Source organism: Panicum hallii, chromosome 8 (genome assembly GCF_002211085.1).
Source record: "Panicum hallii strain FIL2 chromosome 8, PHallii_v3.1, whole genome shotgun sequence".
In the NCBI taxonomy this organism is placed as follows: Eukaryota; Viridiplantae; Streptophyta; class Magnoliopsida; order Poales; family Poaceae; genus Panicum; species Panicum hallii.
In genome coordinates, this window is record NC_038049.1 from 42125610 (window position 1) to 42148872 (window position 23263).

The 23263-nt window shown below is 44.3% G+C and overlaps 1 protein-coding gene and 1 pseudogene across 2 annotated transcripts; both read right to left on the bottom strand.

The window, feature by feature from the left end:
• Positions 1–4094: 4094 nt before the first annotated feature.
• On the bottom strand, positions 4095–8948 carry LOC112902272 (disease resistance protein RPM1-like). 2 transcript variants are annotated; one of them, XM_025971261.1, is made up of 3 exons: positions 8672–8948; positions 7724–8550; positions 4095–6304 (listed from the first exon to the last, which is right to left on the bottom strand). In XM_025971261.1, the coding sequence occupies exons 2-3, from the start codon at positions 8530–8532 to the stop codon at positions 4351–4353; spliced, it is 2763 nt and encodes a 920-aa protein (XP_025827046.1). In that variant the 5' UTR covers positions 8533–8550; positions 8672–8948; the 3' UTR covers positions 4095–4350. The 2 variants fall into 2 exon arrangements, with proteins under 2 accessions (XP_025827046.1, XP_025827045.1); XM_025971260.1 differs by having other exon boundaries at positions 7724–8546; positions 8672–8947.
• An 11856-nt stretch (positions 8949–20804) lies between these two features.
• On the bottom strand, positions 20805–22495 carry LOC112902274 (annotated as a pseudogene).
• Between the last annotated feature and the right edge of the window lie 768 nt (positions 22496–23263).

A 23263-nucleotide genomic window follows, 5' to 3' on the forward strand; every position in this document is an offset into this window, starting at 1 on the left:
AAAGAGGGTGGCGATACGCCGAAAGTTGTATTGATCGAGAGATATCTTTTGCAATGGCCGGGGTACATATTTATAAACTGAACTAAACTTACCTAACAAGAAAATCTAAACTAAAAGAAAATCTAAACTAAAAGAAAATGTTAAGATACACGGACTCCAATTTCTTTTTTTAGTCCTTGCTTATAAAGTGTTCTTATTGGCTTCTTTCCATATACTCCGTTGGCAATAAAATTATCAAATTTTGGTGGCAACAGCAATATTCTTTTTTAATGTTCAAATATTCATCCATAGAGATATCGCATCCTTGCTTGCAATATCGGGGATGGAGCATTTTCTTTCCTGATTCCTAAATTTGCAGGGGGCCCATTGGCTAGCGTTGCTATAAGGAAAAGCCCTCAACCACTTTTGATTCAAATTTTAAAAAGAATTTCATATGAGTGGTTTCTGCACAGCCCAAGCATGGGTTATTCATGTATGGCTTTCAGGAGAAACAATCTATCCTCCATCATCAAGCCAATGGTTTATACGTTTCCATAGCTTCTTGGAAGAAGCAAGGTACTTCGTCAATTTCGAAAATCAGACGACTAAGCTTCTTGGATGTGCTTATAAGGATAGGATTGTATGCTTGTATTCATAGGAATGAGCATACGTGCGTATCTGTAAGCGTCTGCGTTTGTTTGTACTGTGTTTTGAAAAAAATTACTTCACCTTTGCAGCAAATTACTCCACTAGTGAGGAAGACGCTGGCAAGGGGGGGGGGGGCTCCACTGGGGGCTGGCACGGCGGCGGGGGGGGGGGGGGGGGCAGCGGGGGTTCCCGCGCGGGGGGCGGAGCTGGGGTGGGGCCGGATCCGCCGCCGGAGGGGCGGAGCTTGCGCGGGCGGCGGCGGCGGGGGCCTCCGCTGGGGGCCGGCGCGGCGTGGGGGGGGGAGGGGGGCTCCGGCGGCGGGGGACGGAGCCGGGGGCCGGGGTGGGGCGGGGGGGGGGGGAGGGAGCGCGGGGCCGGATCCCGCGGGGCGGAGGGGAAGGGGGCTCCGGCGGCGGGGGACGGAGCGGGGGCCTCTGGTGGGCGGCGGGGGACGGACGGAGCGGGGGGGGGGGGGGAGGGGACGGGGACGGCTCGGGGCGGATCCCGTGGGGGTGGCGGGGCGCGGAGCGGGAGGGGGCGGCGGCTGGGGCTGGGTCTGGGAGTGGGAGCAACGGGGAACCAGAAAACTCTAAAAATCGTATATACAGGGGTTATTCGGGCCCACATGTCAGCAGGTCTGGCGGGTTCGCGGATTCGGGTATCAATTTTTCAAACCCGTTAGAAAATATCCGTTGGATTTAGAGTTGTACCCGCGCCCGTACCCACGGGCACAGACTCAGACCCGTATCTGTGCCCATCGGGTTTGGTATGCGCGGGTACACGGATATTTCGTACCCGTTGCCATCCCTACTACTAGCAGACCGTCCAAGAGACATGCAATCGATCGAGAAGAAGACATGCAACAAAATGATCCCCAGGACTAGTGGTCGTCACCATGCATGAAATCCTTTAGGATCTCGCTGACAAATGCAGCGATGGCGCTACCTGTAATTATGCTCCACAAACCTCTTCGTGGTGTCGGTGGCTGGACATAATTGGGTGCTGGCGGTGGCTGGACTATCATTAAGAATTTGCGTCCTCCCCTCTTGTCGTCCTCCCCTCTTGTCGAACACGACATGCATCTTGCTATGGATGGACATGAATGCCAAACATTGATTTTGAATTGACCATTTAGATTACATCGTCAAGATGCCATGACTACATTGTTGTTCTTCTCTCCTTAATTTTTTTCAACCCTCGGCCTGTCAGGCGTCCACTGATTACAATGCTTATTAACAGCAAGACATCACCATCTTGCTGCTTCTTGTCATCGTTAGTGGTGATTGCCATGCCTCGGCTACAATAATGGTGCTAGAATGTGTCAGGATGATACTTGGCCACCTGATACCGTTAGGATCACGTCTTGGCTTCAAAATGACTCTACCATAGCCAACACTATTGCTGTCGGTTTTCTCTCTTTTCTTTTCATCGTAGTTGTTGTTCAGCCCATACGTTGTTGCTAAGTTGTCTACATGGTAGTTGTAATATTCTTTTTCTTGGTCACTCTCAAATTTGTGCTCCACCTTAACTTGAAGCTTGCTCTCTTATACCAATCATCAATCAATTGTTTCTACCCTAATTATGTACGTGGCAAGCTCGCTTGGTAGATCATTGACTTGCTCTATTGCGCAAACAATTCATGCTGTATATGAATCACATCAGCCATGGCTAGATTTCGATGCTACGGAGGAGCCTGCCACTACCTTGTCCACAACTATTGATCTTGGCTTTGTACTGATACACCATTGCTTTGGGGTTTGCTAGTTGCTTCGATCCTCCATTTTTAATTGTTTTCTGTATCTTTGCTTGCAATTCGGGTGGTATTATTGAAGCCTACTAAGGTAATAGCGGGTGAGAAGGATAAAAGATTTAAGAGCCAGTCATATCTAGGCCTATCTCTCCTCAACATCCAAAGTTATCTAATTAGAAAATAATATTTACATAATTGCAGGCCTCTTATCTCCTCATCAATGCATAAAACAATAAGATTAGGAAATAATATTTTTATAATTGCTAGTCTCTTGCCGGTTGTTGTATTGGATATGGACTGATTCTTTTTGAATTTTGAATTTTTATATTGAAGTATATTTATTAATCATATTTTGCCTGAACTTTTTATGTTACGGTGATGCTCTAGCGCCGGCGGGATGGTATATTTTCAACCTTAGTGATGCCTTTGTTAACTTGCCAAACATATGTGAATGAATATGGAATTACAACGTGTGTTAGATACGTGTAAAAGCATGAATTTGTATGTGACACGGACTCATATCTTCCATTCACCAAATCAAATTTATATATTTACTGTTGTATTTGATATGGACTCTTTGTGGTAGTTTAGACCGTTAGATCTTTACAAAATTGGACAGTATATATTCTTCTCTTTTTTCCAATAAATGTGGTAATTTTTAGATTCTCTTGGCAAACGTGGTGGCTTATTTTAACACTATTGTATTAAAATAATAGATAGATAAAAGTTCTTCATAAAAAGTTATAACACTTGGAACGGGAGTAAGAGTGCCTTTTTACATAATAAATAGTGTAGGAGGATGCCTTTTGCTACACGGCACTTGGACGAAAATTCTCTTCCCCACATCTGAATTTTCGCCGAGACTATTATTAATTTATTACCTATCTGAGCGGACGTCTCAACATGTGGGAACACCAATGGATTCGATAAACCTGGATTCTGATATACTAATTTGTCTCGTAAAAACATTTTAAAAAATGATAATTATACTATAGATTTTTTTTAAAGAGGTCAAGTTATCTGGTTTTGTTCTTTCCAGCATAGGCTAGGAACGAGGTGAATGTGGATTGTGGTGGAGGTTAATTATACTGATTTTTCAGGGTTTTTATATATTTTTATGTCTATTAATATCTTATTATCATATCTATATCTATATCAGTTTATCTATAAAAATAAATCCATTGATTCATTTGACTCTGGAGTCTGGACGATGATGGCGCTGCATGTTTCAGAGCGCTCGAACAAGGCTCCAGCCATCGTTGTCGTCCTCGCCGTCGCTGCGCCACTGCTGATGCCTCGTTGTCGTATCGGCAGCCTATAGCCGCGCCGCCGTCGAGCAGCATCCGGAAGGTACTCTGTACGCGGGGTGCATGAAGGCTGGGAGCTGCATACTCACGCCGGAGTGTGTGCCCGGAAAATTGCAGGCACATTCAGATTTATTTAAGAATAGTGAAAAGTTCCGGCCTTGACCATTCGCGGGCGAATCTCACAAGCAAGAGCACAGCACGCAGGCAGTCAAAACATAGCTAAGTGCCAAACTGTTGAAAAGTAAACCGATAGATTACGTATCAATCCTTCTTCTGCTTGTCCCCATCGTGTTCGTGGTCCACGGCGACTGTAACGCGATGGTCTGATGAAGCTACTCATGTTCGCGGAGCAGAGTTACGCACAGAACAGAGCACGCTGAAACAGAGGATGGGGGATCAGTACTATCTAGTGGTCTCATACTCTCGTTGCACACCGAAACAGAGCATGCATCGGAGTTGCCATGAAATGCTACATCAGTTGGCCTATATTTATTACAAGGAAAGAGAACGGCGACCATGCACACTGGCATCTTTGCTCTGACGTCTCACCAGCACATGACGATCAAGGTCACAAGCTGCAAATTACACAAAATACTTCTTGTTCCTTGCTAGACTAACAAACAGCAGGCTACCCACAACGTAAAACCTATGCAAATGATCGTGCTTTTAATTTGCACTCAACTCAAATACTATCTCATGCCTGGGATGATTGGGATGCATTTCAGCTGCATGCGTCAGTGCAGCCTTGGCTTGCTCCGCCTCCTCCTTGCTAGCGCCTTCACATTCGACGGAAGCAAAGAACTCCTGCAGTGATGGCAGGTTCCCCAGGGCCAACTCGCTGGCAATTCCTCCTCCCTCCCGCACGTAAAACAACGACCAGAGGTGAAGCGCTCTGAGCCTTGGCATAGCTCCTTGTTGAAACACCACTGGCCATACAAATTGCAAGAAGGAACAGAATACAAGGCACGGGAACGAACCAGCACCAACAACGAATCCTTGAACGATTCCCAGGTTCTTGTTGTCCACCTCCAGCCACAGAGCGCGGAGAGCTGGCAACCTCCCGAGGATTTCGAGATCGACTTGATGCAGCTCCCTCACAGCGATACCTAGGCAGGTGAGATCCCGAACAAGTGATGGATTCACCCAAGCCGGCAGTGTAGAAAACCAACAGCTGCTTGCTGTATCCAAATCACGAATATGTCGAGGGGCGATCCAAGTGTCCAATACACCGATGCTACGTTCAAGGCGGACTGAGATATATAGTTCCTGGATCTTTTGTAGCATGCGTAGGCCCTCCAACAGCTTGTCATTCCACTCCTCCAATTCAATCTGCAGCCGCCTTAGTGCAGCTAGCTGGCCCAACTCTTGTACAATATTTATGGTGGAGCCATCAATGCGTAACACCGACAGCTTTTCAAGGCATGTTAGGTTTCCAATTCCATTCGGCACTCTTGTCCACCGGTCGATGTATAGGAACATCAAATTAGTTAGCTGAACAACACCTGAAGGCAACCATGAAATAGTATTGAACCTAACATCCAACGTTTGTAGAAATTGCAGGTTTCCTATTTCTTCCGGGAGCTGAGAAATACGCGTACAATATAGTCCCAAGTACCTCAACTGATATAAATTCCCAAGGTACTTGAGGCTATTAGCTTGTGAAAGATCACATTCACATAAATCCAGTACACGTAGAACTCGGCAGCTCCCAAGAGCCGGCGCTTGAGCAGCAGCAGATGGGAAGATAACAACTGACCTTGCATGTTGCAACAAGCTCCTAGTAGTAGCATGAGCCACTACATGACTGTTCTTGCCATTTTGAAGGGACAACCTCCGAATCGTACTTGTTGGAGATGTGCTATCCATATCACTTAGTACAGCAACAAAGTTTTCTTCACTTGACAAGGAACGGATAAGATCCAGCACCATATCATGTACGCGACAACTATGTGGCATGCCAGTTGATGAGTTATGTATCGGTTGGATCATACTTCTATTTATGAGCACGTTGAAATAACTCTCTCCGAGTTCAAATACACTCTTCCCCTGTTTTTCACTTTGGATAAAACCTTCAGCGATCCACATTCTTATCAAACGATCCTTGTCAATTCCAAAATCTTCTGGAAATATGCTTAAATATAATAAGCAAGTCCTTAGATGGCATGGCAGCTCATAATAGCTAAGTGACAAAATCTTTCTCATATTCTTCACATTTAGATTGTTTTCTAGACCAGTACCAATGGAATTGTATACCTCGTACCAATCCATTTTATTTCTTGCTTTACAAGCTAGCAGACTTGCCATCGTAATAACCGCTAAGGGTACACCAGCACATTTTTTTAGTATTTTGTCAGATACTTCGGCCAGCTCCTCATCAGGATATTTTTCTCTGCCTTCATTATCGTATTTGTTTTCAGTACCAAATATTCTTCTATACAGTAACTTTCGGGAGTTATTCAAAGAAAGGGGTTTCAGCTTGTAAGCACCACCAGCTTGTTCAGCAACATCATAATTACGGGTAGTTGTAATAATAGTGTATCCAACATCATTATCAGGCAAAGCACATCTGATCATTTTCCATACTGAGATATCCCAAATGTCATCGATAACAACAAAATACCTATACATATGGCAAGTTATTAGCAATGGTTTTAGGTTGGAAGAACTTTTAATAATATTCATATACCACAATATGCAAATTAAGCTAACTGGGCCATTAAATATTTTTGTGATTAAACTAAAATAGCTAGGGAGCAGCGAGATTAGCATGTATATAGACAAAATAAGTCCAGTCAAAAACAAAGATTGTAGATATTTGCCATATCATTTTCACTTAACAATGATGTGAAAAAGACAAAGTCATTGTATTTTGTCATTTAACAAGGGCCGGGCATGTACATATTTAGCTGACAGTATGTCGATTTAGGCCATGTATAGATCTAATTGTGAATTTAGAAATCAGACAAAAATCACAATGAGATCTAAACACCTAGGTAATTGGACAGATAAGAAATTCCAAACACCCTTCGTATCGTAATCACACTATATCTCTCCATCCTACTGTTGAGGTTATAGATCCAAAAACTACTATTCATACTGTATAATCTAAACACCTAGGTAATTGGACAGATAAGAAATTCCAAACACCCTTAGTATCGTAATCACACTATATCTCTCCATCCTACTTTTGAGGTTATAGACACAGCTAACTCTCCAACTATCTTATGATCTATAGATCCAAACAGCCCAACTACTAATTTGTACGAGATCGAACCATGACCTTAGTATCATGAATGGAAGGCGTAAATTATCGGTGGCAAAAACATCACATATATGTGCAAATTGATAGAATGTTCTAATAATGTCCATATACCACGATATGAAAATTAAGCTCACTTGACCACTGCTAATGTTTTAGTGATTAAGCTAAAATAGCTAGGGAGCAGCTAGAATTAGCATGTAGTCATGTACGTAGACAAAATAAGTCCGGTCAGAATCTTTGCCAAGACATAAAAGGAGTCCAATCGGAAACAAAGATCATAGATTTTGCTACATTATTTAGTGCACTCCATAATTATGTGAAAAAGACACAAAGTGATTGTATTTTATTATTTAATAAAGGCCACATGCATGAACATTTAGTTGATCATATGTACACTTATCTCATGTCTAGATCTAGTTGTGATTATACAAATCAGCTAACAAGTCTTTATGAGAGCTAAATACCCCAGGTAATTAGATAGATTATAAAAACATTAGCACCCAGATTACTGTAATCCCACTATCTCCCTCCATCCTAGGTTTTGAGGATATAAACACAACTAACCCTCCAACCATGCATTTTATAATCTAGAGATCCAAACAGCCCTGCTATTATAATGTATAATCCAGATTCTTTTAATCTATATATGGGCACTATCCAAATTCTTATAATTTGTAGGATATCCAGACATGGCCATAGTATTATGAACAACATAAATAATCATTGGCCAAAAAATCTCATATGTTCAAATTGACAGAAAGAATAATGATCTCATACCTTTTCTCTTGAAGGAATTCTCTGAGTACTTTGATGAGCCGACTCTCCTCTAATGTTTCTTCATTGATGTTCTTGCCAAAATCATAGAGCAAGCCCTTGAATAATTTGTTCAAGTTAGGAGTTTGAGACACTGAAACAAAAGCACAACAGTCGAATTGTGCTCTAATCTTTTCATAAACTGCATTTGCAAGAGTTGTCTTTCCCAGTCCTCCAAATCCAACAATGGAAACTATCTTTCCATGCTGCTGCATGGACACTTCATTCTCTTCTTCTAGAGCCTTGATTAGCTCATCTCTTGCCTCATCAACTCCAACAAGCTCTTTCGCCTCCGTGTACTGAGTGAACAAACGAGGGTCGATCATGACAGGCATAGCAACATCACTATTGATCTTGTACCGTCCGTGCCGCTTGGCTATCTCTTCAACACGGGTCTTGATGTCTCGGATCTCAGTGGCCATCCCATGGCGAATCTTGGCCTTTCTAAACAAACCAACACTTCTATCAATGAACTTCTTGATGCCATGCAGATTGCCCTGCTCTTTACCCTGCCCACGGACCATGAATGTGTCAATACTGTCCTCTATATCGTAGGACAGCTCCCTCAAATCCCTAGTCCAGATCTTGTCTTGAATGTCAAGCCGGTCGCCCGGTGTGCTAGAGACCTTCTCAAGGGCACCCTTCATACTCTCGAGCTCCGATTGGAGAAACCTGATCTCCCCCTTCAGCCCCTTCTGCAGATTGTACTCGCCGGCGGCCAGACCAGCGAGCTTCTCGATGACGCTTGGCAGTGCCCCCGTCACGACTTCCATGGGTTTTTTTGTCCCTAAATAAGCGAGTGCAAGGATTGAGATTTTTGGGTGTTCATGTGCCCACAGCCTCGCCGGTAGCAATAAGCAGTGCCATGCAGAGCTGTAAAGAGCAAGAGCTAGCGAGCTGAAATTGACTCACCGGTCGATGCTGGTCGGCAATGGAGCCTCCTCGCCGGATCAGGCTGCCTGCAGATCGGCGACTCACTTGGAAGAGGAGGAAGAGCCCCGCTGCTTGTCCAGGACTAGGAGGTCAGGATCAAGGTGTGTGGGATACGGCTTGCTTCAAACCTTTCCCGTCTAATTATTCTTTGGATTGCTTGCTCTTATCACTGCTCGCTGGCACTGCAGCAGTGGACTGTGGAACACTAGAACCCCGTCGTGTTCGTGGTCCACGGCGACTGTAACGCGATGGCACGTTACACATAACCTAACGTGGGCATTGAATTCTGCCTCATCTGCTTGTCCCCAGAGAGAGACAGAGACAGAGACAGAGACAGACACACACACACAAGGCGCGTCTGAATAATAAAGGATGAGAGGGTACAAGATATAGGACAACTTCCACGGCCGCCTTGACTCGAACTTGCTGCCACCAACCAACTCAGGTGCTCGCAGCTGCCATATAATACAACGCTATGCCAGTGGAATGAACGGCAATAATAGAAGAGAGATGGAATGAACATTTTGCTTGCAAAGTCAAGCACTTCAGTGCGTTTCCTGCTGGCACTGCCTGAAGGCCTGAAGGCCGGCCGTTTCTTACCATGTACAACATTACCACATTCAAAAGGCAGACAAGGAACAGAAGACAGAACCACTTGATGGCGTCCTCAGCGAGCCGCTGACCTGGGTCTCCATGGCGTCGTCGTCAGGTTTGGGTACCCGTACCTCGACGTGTGGAATCAATGAACACAGATGAACCTCGCCGTCGTGCGGCTCCGGCAGCCGGCGGGGAGAATGGCCTCCTGCAGCTGGGACATGGTCTTGCAGAAGCAGAGGTCCTGCTACAGTGCGACGAGCAGGGGTCGGCAGCGAAGAGTGGAGTGCGCGCGCTCAAACATGTGCCTGCTAAGTACATGGGGTTTCCCCGCGAGAGTTCGAATCTCTCAGGCGTCGCAATGTTTTCCTTTTTATTCATAGTAGAATACAGAGAGAGACTCGACTGATCCTTTTCCACTCGTGTAATAAGCATAAAGATATCAGTATTCATTTTAGCAAAAGTTAGTCAACAAATCAAACCTTCAGTACTGAAGAAAAAAACGTCTTGTGCTCATGCATCCTTATGCTACAAGTTAATACATTCGTTTAATTCAAAAAACAAATTAAAATATTAGGTCAAACTACAACCATTAAAAATGGCTGAAGTCTTAAAGACCTACAAAATCATAAAAGCGGTCTCTTTCAACCCCTTGGAGCAAATCCATCCATCCTGCAATGTCCTCTCCTACATCACACCACATACATGGGTTCGGTTGTTTGGTTTTCTGTTCTTCTTATTTTGTTTCCTTTACTCATGGGCCTGTAAGAGTAGCCCTTTCAGCAAATTCGTATCCCAGCGAAATGTGGGCCTGCAGTTTATGAAGCGAAGAAGAATGTGGGCGGTGGGCCTGCGCCATGCATGTTACCCCTGCTCCATAGATCAAATGAAGCATTTTATCCTGCACAACCCAATTTGCAAGAACTCCGTCGCACTGAACAAGAACTATCCCTCTCTTATTCTATCCCTCATGAAATAAGCATACAAAAAGTCAGTGACTGTTACAGCACATGTTAAGCAACTCAATGAAACCTTTCGTGAATCTGGGTAGAAAAAAATTTGGTAACGAGAGACATGAAGGCTTTTACGGGGAGCACATTTCTATCTTTTTTTAAAAAAAATTGATGTTATGTTCAGATATTCTACTTGTGGCCTGTAGGTTCTGGGTTTGAAACTTTGAACCAGCCTCTTTGTATAGTTTTAAAGGAATTTTTTTTGCAAGGATAAGACTGTATATGAATTCCCTTCCCTAAACACCACCTTGTTTAGGAGCTTTTGGCAGTGGCTACTGTTGCGGCAAAAAAATCGACCGGAAGATGACCCCCGCATGCAACACACCAGCCCGAGAGATATGCTTAACTCGAGTGTAGGTCCATAGCTTCTTGAGGTTCGAGGCGTGCCAGTCAGTTTGACCATTCAACTGCCAAGACATCGTATCGGCCATTTAATAGAATCACAATCCCGAGCCGATACAACACTTGGATAAATAAAATATATGAAGATCTATCGACTATATGATAGAATTAAAGTACACAGAGCTGATGATCAATGGCTGATGCAATAATTAAATATTTAGCGACCATCGGCCGGCAAATAGAATTAACAAACTGAACTATTGCCAAAACTAGCAAGCTGATGACAATTAATCTAGCGTCACCACAAATAGGATCGGACCTAACCGAGACAGTGCTGGCAGCCGGACGGTAGACTTAAAAGTCACTGGCCGATGAATCTAAATGTGATGGGACAAAAGTTCGGTAGAAGCTCATCAAAGGCCAAGAATAAAAAACTATCGGCTAATGAAAACTAATCTGATGCTTTGTTAATAAAATAAATCTTTTGCGAGCAGCTAAGCAACAGATTCAATAGATATAAGCTAATAGATCTAAGCAAGACTAAGATAAGTGTAATTCTATCAGATCCAGCAAGAGATCGAACGATATAATTGTCAGGGCCGGCAGAAATTAGGGCTTACCCCTTCATCAGAGATCGAAAACAATGCAGCTCCGCGTCAGGTGCCAAATTCTACCGGTGATGAAATCGTAGAAAAGAGGGTGGCGATGCGCTGAAAATTGTATTGATCGAGAGATATCTTTTGCAATGGCCGGGGTACATATTTATAACCTGGACTAAATTTACCTAACAAGAAATCTAAAATAAAAGAAAATCTAAAATCTAAAGTAAAAGAAAATATTAAAGTACACGGACTCCAATTTCTTTTTTTAGTGCTTGCTTATAAAGCTTTCTTATTTGCTTCTTTCCCTATACTCCATTGGCCATAAAATTATCAAATTTTGGTGGCAACAGTAATATTCTTTTTTAATTTTCAAATATTCATCCGTAGAGATATCGCATCCTTGCTTGCAACGGAGAGGAGTGGGGCAGGGGCAAGGGCAGGGGCGAGGGAGCGCCACCAATATCGGGGATGGAGCATTTTCTTTCCTAATTCCTAAATTTGCAGGGGGGGCCATTGGCTAGCGTTGCTATAAGGAAAAGCCCTCAACCACTTTTGATTCAAATTTTAAAAAGAATTTCATATGAGTGGTTTCTGCACAACCCAAGTATGGGTTATTCATGTATGGCTTTCAGGAGAAACAATCTATCCTCCATCATCAAGCCAATGGTTTATACGTTTCCATAGCTTCTTGGAAGAAGCAAGGTACTTCATCAATTTCGAGAATCAGATGACTGAGCTTCTCGGATGTGCTTATAAGGATAGGATTGCATGCTTGTATTCATAGGAATGAGCATACGTGCGTATCTGTAAGCGTCTGCGTTTGTTTGTACTGTGTTTCGAAAAAAATTACTTCACCTTTGCAGCAAATTACTCCACTAGTGAGGACGACGCTGGCATTTTTCGCTGCAAATTCAAACCAACATCTTTCAGAGACCAATATATGCAGATGATGGAATGATCAGTTCAGTTGTTAGTTAATTTCCATGAGCAAGTTGACTTGATGTGGCGAAACCGAAACTGGCCTTAGTCGGCCTTTTTTTTCATTTTTGAAAAGTAGGCAGGAGCGCTGCAAGGAAGCAAGAAAAGTCTTACAAGAGAGTTATTGCATAAAACAACTGAAACTCACTCAAGAAATGCAAACGAGCTGGTCGATCGGCCTCTAAATGGAGTTTTATGCTAATGTGGTTGCTTTGACAGATGGAGGAAATACATCATGCTACAACATAAACATGTTTTTTTCTTATTACAATATTGTCACGAACAGGGCGAAGCAGCAAGTTACAAATAATAATTGAAAGATCGAAGCATACAGATGGTGTATATGATAGATGAAGCAGCCATCTGTGTCACCCCGCTGAAGCTACAGCCTAGCTACTACTACTAGCAGGCCGTCCGAGAGAACGACAAGCTAGCTAGCCTTCTCGATCGCTCACAAAACAAAACGACAATAGACACACATGCAATCGATCGAGAAGAAGACATGCAACAAAATGATCCCCAGGACTAGTGGTCGTCGCCATGCATGAAATCCTTTACGATCTCGCTGACAAATGCAGCGATGGCGCTACCTGCAATTATGCTCCACAAACCTGTTCGTGGTGACGGAGCGGGGGACGGAGCGGGGGCCTCCGGTGGCCGGCGGGGGACGGACGGAGCGGGGGGCGGAGGGGACGGGGACGGCTCTGGCCGGATCCCGTGGGGGTGGGGGGGGGGCGCGGAGCGGGAGGGTGCGGCGGCAGGGGCTGGGTCTGGGAGTAGGAGCAACGGGGAACCAGAAAATCCTAAAAATCGTATATACAGGGGTTATTCGGGCCCAAATTTCAGCAGGTCTGGCGGGTTCACGGATTCGGGTATCAATTTTTCAAACCCGTTAGAAAATATCCGTTGGGTTTAGAGTTGTACCCGCGCCCGTACCCACGGGCACAGACTCAGACCCGTATCCGCGCCCATCGGATTTGGTATGCGCGGGTACGTGGATATTTCGTACCCGTTGCCATCCCTACTACTAGCAGGCCGTCCAAGAGACATGCAATCGATCGAGAAGAAGACATGCAACAAAATGATCCCCAGGACTAGTGGTCGTCACCATGCATGAAATCCTTTACGATCTCGCTGACAAATGCAGCGATGGCGCTACCTGTAATTATGCTCCACAAACCTCTTCGTGGTGTCGGTGGCTGGACATAATTGGGTGCTGGCGGTGGCTGGACTATCATTAAGAATTTGCATCCCTCTTGTCGAACACGACATGCATCTTGCTATGGATGGACATGAATGCCAAACATTGATTTTGAATTGACCATTTAGATTACATCGTCAAGATGCCATGACTACATTGTTGTTCTCACTACCGGATTCAGGACCTTTGCCGAGTGTCTGGACACTCGGCAAAGCCAAGAAAACACTCGGCAAAGGCTTTGCCGAGCGTAACACTCGGCAAAGCGCACTCGGCAGCGAATATTCCGGCAAAGATGTCTTTGCCGAGTGCCTTTTGTCGGGCACTCGGCAAAGGCTTTGCCGAGTGTCACGGAAGGCACTCGGCAAAGAAAAGTAGCCGTGACGGCGTTTGGGGCCATGACGGCTCTTTGCCGAGCGCCCTCCACTTGGCGCTCGGCAAAGACTGGGCCTTTGCCGAGTGCCACGTGGCAGGCACTCGGCAAAGGGCCTAGCCTTTGCCGAGCGCCCTCAGTTTGGCGCTCGGCAAAGGCCCAGTCTTTGCCGAGTGCCTATGACGTGGCACTCGGCAAAGGCCCAGTCTTTGCCGAGCGCCAAATGGAGGGCGCTCGGCAAAGTTTAGGTCACTTTGCCGAGTGCCTGCCACGTGGCACTCGGCAAAGTTCAGGTCACTTTGCCGAGTGCTTCGTTTATACACTCGGCAAAGAGTTTTTTTTTTAAGATTTTAATTTGTTTTTCCCCACCATTTTTCACAGGCACATATTCACACAGGCATATTATATATTCACACAGGCATATTATTTGAAATTTCACAGACACAACCAAATTCACGCAAGTCTTATCGTCACAACCAAATTTAACAAAGTCTCGTCATCACACAAGTAATATCACATACACAAATTCACCACATAAGTGTTAAGAACGATAAAGGTTCATTTGAAGTTCACCACACATGGTCACCACACAAGCTCCAATGTCACATATGAAGATTTCGAGATGGCTGATTTGGAGTTGCCTGATTTGGAGATGGCGTAGCATGCGGATCATTTGACGCCGCCGATTGTCTCTACACAGAGAAGAAGAGATTGCATGTGAGACAAGATAAATGACGATCATACATAAATATAGCCAGACTATTAGAAACCTAACCAATAAAGCTGACAAAGAAGATGGATTACTTTTAACCAATAAAACTGAAATGCAAATGACAGCAAATATCAATATAGTATACTGTTATATAGCTTATAATCTGATCAGATTTTAGTTCAAATGAGACCTTGCAAAGCAATGCCTGATAACTGTATCAATATACTATACTGTTATATAGCTCAAAATCTGATCTTGCAGAGACATAAAATGTTCATCAAATATCAACCCATAGTAGCAGATGTCACAGACATGTGAATGGTTTCTGTTTTTCAAAGGCCAAAATTGTTACTACTTATTACGCCTATATATGATCATCTTACTACCTGCCTCATGAATGTAGCACATATTGTAGTATTTAGAAAGTCACCATTTAGCTAGATGACTCTGCAATTATTTTGTTGCCTACTAGAAATGATAATGTTATAATGCGTATCTAATTCTTATCCATAGAAGAGAAAACAAAACAATCATAAACATCAGCACCTAACTAAATGCCCATCTCAGTATGGTCTCCAAAGTAGAAAATGTACATGCAGGTAGGTACAGAGGTCTGGATATTAGAAGTAAGGCACGCCGATATAGAAGTAGTGGGTCCAGCACTCCTCGAAGGGAAGGGAGAACCTCCATGGAAGCTAATCAATTTGTTTCACAAGGCCTCTAATAAGCAACAGCTAACATTAACACAAACCCACGAACAATTGAAAACCAAGAAGAAGCTGCACAAATTGCCCAAAATAAAGGTCTCTAGTTGCAGGTTCCAACAATACTAGGAGAGCTAAGAGGTCTGCCACTGCCAATACAGGTGGTCATAAATCCAAGAAAAACTCTACTACGTACAATTTAGCAGAATATATGTGTGGGGATCTACTACGTTCTGAATGAAGCGGGAAAGATGCTACACTTACAGGAGTAGAGTACGGATCAGGTGGTGGAGGTTGCGCGAATAGAGAAGCTGGCGGAGGTACACCCGTTGCAGCGCTAAGACTCTGCATGTAAGTAAGTACATCACTCATCCTTTGCTCCAACTCCTATCGTTTCCTCGTCTCTTCTTCCAGCCGGCCCTGCACAGTTTTCACCCCAATGTTACAATAATGCAAACAAAACGTATGTAATAATCAACGAACGACGGACAAAGAAGGAATAACCTGGAGTGCTTGTATCTGATGGCGTGAAGTGTCCTGCCGAGGTCGTATGGCTGGGCTCGCACTCGTGCTCCTTGCTCGGATCTGAGAAAGTGTAGGAGTAGAGGACAAGTCGATTGCGCCATCGGCAATCCAGTACCGTCCTTAGGCCTTCTCCATGTCTTTCCACGAGCAGGAGGCTTCATCTCTAGGTTCGGTCTATCACATAATATTGCCAGATCAACTCTAGCCTTAACATTATCCTTTGTCTTGCCGGGAATATCCATGATTGTTGACCAAAGTGCCTCAGCGATATTCTTTTCGGTGTGCATGATATCAATGTTGTGTGGAAGGATCAGGTCATCATAGTAGGGGAGCCGAGTCAAGCCTGACTTATGAGTCCACATATGTTGTTCGCTATATCCCACAAAGCCACCTGCTGGATTGACCACGAGACCATCTATTTCCTGACGAATTGCGGCACTAGTCTTCATTGGAGGTGCAAGACTTGTCACTGCGACACCTTTCGTAAAGTTCTTGATGTCTCGTCTGAATGGATGGTCAAGAGGGAGGAACTGCCGATGTTCGTCGAAAGCAACATACTTGCCACCCTTCTGCAACCAAATGAACCTAAGACCTTCCTTGCATACAGGACATGGGAACTTCCCGTGAACACACCATGCGCATAATACCCCATACGCCAGCAAGTCATGCATGGAGTATTGGTACCAAATATGCATTAAGAAGTTTTGCTTTGTAGCCCGATCGTATGTCCATACCCCGTCCTCCCAAGCATGTATCAAATCATCAATGAGAGGCTCCATGAACACACCCATATTATTCCCCGGGTGTCCAGGAATAATCAACGACAAGATTATGTTCTGTCGTTGAAAGCATACGCCAGGGGGAAGATTGAGGGGGATAACGAATACAGGCCAGCATGTGTATGTGGCAGCCGACATTCCATAAGGATTGAACCCATCTGTTGCCAGCGCAACACGTACATTACGAGCATCTCTGGCTTTCTCATGATGAATGCTATCAAAGTGTTTCCATGCTTCACCATCGGATGCATGTACCATCTTGTCAGGATTGTATCGTTTGCTATTTTTGTGCCAAGTCATTTGTTTCGCGTATTCCTCAGTCATGTATAGCCTCTGGATCCTCGGTATGAACGGAAGGTATCGTAGGACTGTCACGGGAATGTTAAGCTGCCTCTTTAGGTCATCACCATCACAGTCTACCTCCATGAATCTTGAGAATGTACACTTTGGACAGTACTTTGCTTCCGCGTATTCTTTCCTAAACAGGATGCACCCATTCCTACAAGCATGTATCTGCTCATATGGCATCTTGAGTGCATGAAGGAGTTTCCGTGCCTCATACATGCTCTTTGGCAGAATGTGACCCTTCGGAAGCAGGCTGCCAATAACCGTCAACAAAGCATCAAAGGCGCCTCGACTCATACTGTACTGCGACTTTAACGCCATTATGCGTCCAATGGCATCAAGCTGAGAAACCGTCGTATGTCCATGAAGGGGTTTATGTGACGCGGCAAGCATGTCGTAGAACGGCTTTGCGGTCGACTCTGGCTCCTCCTCCGTTTGTCCCTCGGTGAACCGTGCCTCCCCATAGTCATCCAACATGTCCGCTACACCGGCATTAGCATCATAATCCTCGACACGTGGTCTCACCACATCCTCTCTCATACGATTGGCTTCATCGTGGTAGATCCACCGGGTATAGTCTGCCGTAAATCCATTCTTGCAAAGATGTTCCCCCATGTTCTTCTTATTTTATCTTTTCCTGTTTGCACACTTGCTGCATGGGCAGAGAATCATACTCGCTCCTTTAGCAGCTTCGCCAAACACCATTTCCAAGAAAGTATCGGTCTTCCTGATCCACTCACTAGTCATCCCAACCTGACTTGGGCGGCCAGTGTACATCCACGCACGGTCTTCCATCCTCTAACATATACACCGGAGATAGAGTAATATCAATTGCGCTATGTATATGCACAGGAGCGAGGAATATGGCATGTTATATCAATACAGCAGAATGATCTATAACAACTCCTAAAGATACATGGTGTATTTTTTTAAAGAAACGTGCATCAGCTGGTGGAACATGAACGGATGTAGTACCTGCGGCGGCCGGGGCGCGGCGGGGGCACGGCCGAGGGCGCGGGCCGGGGGCAGTACATTTTTTCCACTATTCGAATGACCACGCGGTTCAAATTTGAATTATTCAAGAAATTCGATAAAATAAAATAAATTGACGAAATATAGCAGACACTTTGAGAAATGAACCTAAATTATATATGTTGTTGAGGAGAATGTAGGATGACAATAGAAAAAAAATTTGGACAAAATAGAGGGAAAAAAATGTACATTTTGCCGAGTGTTTTGCCCAGGCACTCGGCAAAATACCTCTTTGCCGAGTGTCTTCGAGTAGACACTCGGCAAAGAATGACGCCGTTAATTGCGTGGCACTCGTTTGCCGAGTGCCCTGCTTTGCCGAGTGCCCGACACTCGGCAAAGTATTCTTTGCCGAGTGTTTCTATTTGCCGAGCGCCTGGCACTCGGCAAAGGGTTACTTTACCGTGTGTTTTTCTTTGCCGAGTGTAGCACTCGGCAAAGCCGCGGACACTCGGCAAAGACCGCGTTTCCGGTAGTGTCTTCTCTCCTTAATTTTTTTCAACCCTCGGCCTGTAAGGCGTCCACTGATTACAATGCTTATTAACAGCAAGACATCACCAGCTCGCTGCTTCTTGTCATCGTTAGTGGTGATTGCCATGCCTCGGCTACAATAATGGTGCTAGAATGTGTCAGGATGATACTTGGCCACCTGATACCGTTAGAATCACGTCTTGGCTTCAAAATGACTCTACCATAGCCACACTATTGCTGTCGTTTTTCTCTCTTTTCTTTTCATCGTAGTTGTTGTTCAGCTCATACGTTGTTGTTAAGTTGTCTACATGGTAGTTGTAATATTCTTTTTCTTGGTCACTCTCAAATTTGTGCTCCACCTTAACTTGAAGCTTGCTCTCTTATACCAATCATCAATCAATTGTTTCTACCCTAATTATGTACGTGGCAAGCTCGCTTGGTAGATCATTGACTTGCTCTATTGCGCAAACAATTCATGCTGTATATGAATCACATCAGCCATGGCTAGATTTCGATGTTACGGAGGAACCTGCCACTACCTTGTCCACAACTATTGATCTTGGCTTTGTACTGATACACCATTGCTTTGGGGTTTGCTAGTTGCTTCGATCCTCCATTTTTAATTGTTTTCTGTATCTTTGCTTGCAATTCGGGTGGCATTATTGAAGCCTACTAAGGTAATAGCGGGTGAGAAGGATAAAAGATTTAAGAGCCAGTCATATCTAGGCCTATCTCTCCTCAACATCCAAAGTTATCTAATTAGAAAATAATATTTACATAATTGCAGGCCTCTTATCTCCTCATCAATGCATAAAACAATAAGATTAGGAAATAATATTTTTATAATTGCTAGTCTCTTGCCGGTTGTTGTATTGGATATGGACTGATTCTTTTTGAATTTTGAATTTTTATATTGAAGTATATTTATTAATCATATTTTGCCTGAACTTTTTATGTTACGGTGATACTCTAGCGCCGGCGGGATGGTATATTTTCAACCTTAGTGATGCCTTTGTTAACTTGCCAAACATATGTGAATGAATATGGAATTACAACGTGTGTTAGATACGTGTAAAAGCATGAATTTGTATGTGACACGGACTCATATCTTCCATTCACCAAATCAAATTTATATATTTACTGTTGTATTTGATATGGACTCTTTGTGGTAGTTTAGACCGTTAGATCTTTACAAAATTGGACGGTATATATTCTTCTCTTTTTCCAATAAATGTGGTAATTTCTAGACCCTCTCGACGAACGTGATGGCTTCTTTTAACACTATTGTATTAAGATAATAGATAGATAAAAGTTCTTCACAAAAAGTTATAACATTTGGAACAGGAATAAGAGTGCCTTTTTACATAATAAATAGTGTAGGAGGATGCCTTTTGCTACACGGCACTTGGACGAAAATTCTCTTCCCCACATCTGAATTTTCGCCGAGACTATTATTAATTTATTACCTATCTGAGCGGACGTCTCAACATGTGGGAACACCAATGGATTCGATAAACCTGGATTCTGATATACTAATTTGTCTCGTAAAAACATTTTAAAAAAATGATAATTATGCTATAGAGTTTTTTTAAAGAGGTCAAGTTATCTGGTTTTGTTCTTTCCAGCATAGGCTAGGAACGAGGTGAATGTGGACTGTGGTGGAGGTTAATTATACTGATTTTTCAGGGTTTATATATATTTATGTCTATCAATATCTTATTATCATATCTATATCTATATCAGTTTATCTATAAAAATAAATCCATTGATTCATTTGACTCTGGAGTCTGGACGATGATGGCGCTGCATGTTTCAGAGCGCTGGAACAAGGCTCCAGCCATCGTCGTCGTCCTCGCCGTCGCTGCGCCACTGCTGATGCCTCGCTGTCGTGTCGGCAGCCTATAGCCGCGCCGCCGTCGAGCAGCATCCGGAAGGTACTCTGTACGCGGGGTGCATGAAGGCTGGGAGCTGCATACTCATGCCGGAGTGTGTGCCCGGAAAATTGCAGGCACATTCGGATTTTTTTAAGAATAATGGAAAGTTCCGGCCTTGATCATTCACAGGCGAAACCCACAAGCAAGAGCACAGCACGCAGGCAGTCAAAGCATAGCTAAGTGCCAAACTGTTGAAAAGTAAACCGATAGATTACGTATCAATCCTTCTTCTAAAATTCCATCCGCATCTCTTGAAAAGCTCCATTACCACTCCTAACCGCTGACATTTATTTTTTATCGACCAAAACCTCGGCCAGTAAATTTCTCTGAAGATTACCTGCAGATATGTGTTAGAGTACGATCCCTGGAAAATAACATGTTTCGACAAAGCCAAAAGCCCAGCATTCGGACTTATGAGCTTTGATCGCATCCGGAATCCGGAATTGAACTAAGAGGATCAACATGACGCATTCACCCACAATGTTTCTTTAAATTTTTCTTCAAGATCTCGTCTTTCCATGTGTGTTAAGCAACAGACCAAAGCTTTTTTAGTGCAAGTTCGGTAGGTGAAGCTACTCGTGGGCACCATGCTCTGCAGAACAGAGTTATGCGCAGAACAGAGCACACGGAAAAACAGAGCATGCACACTGGCATCTATACTCTGACTTCTCACCGGCACGCATGACGATCAAGGCCACAAGCTGCAAATAACCCAAAATACTTCTTGCCCCTCTTTGTCAAACATAGCTAGACTCCTGAAGATTCGTACGAACAAATGGCAGGCTAAACACAACATAAAAGCTATGCAGATGATTGCGCTTTTGAGAGCCTCATGAAAGCAGACCACTGCACTCAACAGCAACACACCCTACAATAGGATGGATACCCATGCGTGACATCTAGGCCCGACTCTGTCGCCGCAATGCCCTTGCGTTTTGTTCTGTCCAAGGCCTCCCGTGGCATTGCAGGCTCCTGAGGACGTGCGGCATTATTGATGTCAGCGACAGGGAGCGGCATTACGGTACTGCAGAAAATGGAGTAAAATTTAGCCAGCCAGGAAGACCTCTAGGTTCCAAGCGTGCACAAGGCACACATCGTAATATGTAGTGCTTTAACCAACCAAAGCTAACCCCAAACATGCGACATTTCCATGGGAAACCGAGTAGCTAACATCACTGCTTACAGGTTCGAGTTGTTTGGTACCGTCCATGGTTGACCAATTTAATCTCTGCAGATGTGGCGAAGCAGATCTTTTCTCCGGTTTGCTATTCTTCATCTGAATCTGAGACAGAAATCGAAACAAAATTAAGATTAGAAGAAAATACTGGGCCGGAAAAAACAACGCCAATGAAGTTTAGAAGAAATGGGAAAGGAGAGAAGCAAGGATCAACTACAGAAGCTACATGCGTCAGCGGGACCATGGCTTGCTCCGCCGCCTCCTTGGTAGCGCCTGCACCTAGGATTTCAATCTTGACTTCCTGCAGTGATAGCAGGTTCCCTAGGCCAAAATCGAGACCACCATCGCTGCTGGCCATTCCTCTTGCCTCCCGCACATAAAACAACGGCCAGATCCGAAGCTCTCTGAGCCTCGGCATAGCTTCTTGTTGAAACACCACTGGCCATACAGATCGCGAGAACCAACAGCTTACGAGGCACGGGAAGGAACCAGCACCAACAACGAATCCCTGAAGGATTCCCAGGTTAGACATAGCGGAGAGCTGGCAACCTCCCGAGGATTTCGAGGTCGCCCTGATGCAGCTCCCTCACGGCGATGGTTAGACAGGTGAGATCCGGAACAAGCGATGGATTCACCCAAGCTGGCAGTGTTGAAAACCAACAACTGTATTGTGTAACCAAGTCACGGAGACGTCGAGGGGCAACCCAGGTATCCAATCCACCTATGCTGCGGTGAGGATGATGGAGCATGATCGATACACAGTTCCTGAATCTTTTGTAGCTTGTGCAGGCACTCTAACAGCTTGTCATTCCACTCCTCCAATTTAATCCACAGCCGCCTCAGTTCAGTTAGCTCGCCCAACTCTTCTATAATGTTTATGGTGGAGTTATCAATGTATAACTGTGGCAGCAGCTCAAGGCATGTTAAGCTTTCTTCACTTGACAAGGAACGGATAAGATCCAACACCATATCATGTATGAGACAACCATTTACCATGCCAGTTGATGAGTTATGTATCGGTTGGATCATACTTCTGATTATGAGCTCATTGAAGTAAAACTCTCCAGCCGGCAGTGTAGAAAACCAAGTGATGGATTCACCCAAGCCGGCAGTGTAGAAAACCAACAGCTGCCTATTGTACGCAAATCACGAATTTGTCGAGGGGCGATCCAGGTGTCCAATACACTTATGTGGAGGACTGAGATATATAGTTTCTGGATCTTTTGTAGCATGCGTAGGCACTCCAACACCTTGTTGTTCCACTCGTCGAATTCAATATCCAGCTGCCTTAGTGCAGCTAGCTGGCCCAACTCTTCTACAATATTTGTGGTGGAGCCATCAATGCATAACCTCGACAGCTGTTCAAGGCATGTTAGGTTTCCAATTCCATTCGGCACTTTTGTAGACCCGTCGATGTATAGGAACATCAAATTAGTTAGCTGAACAACACCCGAAGGCAACCATGAAATAGTATTTTCCCTTACGTCCAATGTTTGTAGAAACTGCAGGTTCCCTATTTCTTCCGGGAGCTGAGAAATATGCATACAATATAGTCTCAAGTACCTCAACTGATATAAATTTCCAAGGTACTTAAGACTATTAGCTTGTGAAAGATCACATTGACATAAATCCAGTACACGTAGAACCTGAAAACTCCCAAGAGATGGCGCTTGAGCGAAGTCAGATGGGAAGATAACAACTGACCTTGCATGTTGCAGCGAGCTCCTAGTAGCATGAGCCATTATGTGACTGTTCTTGACATTTTGAAGGGACAACCTCCGAATCGTATCTGATG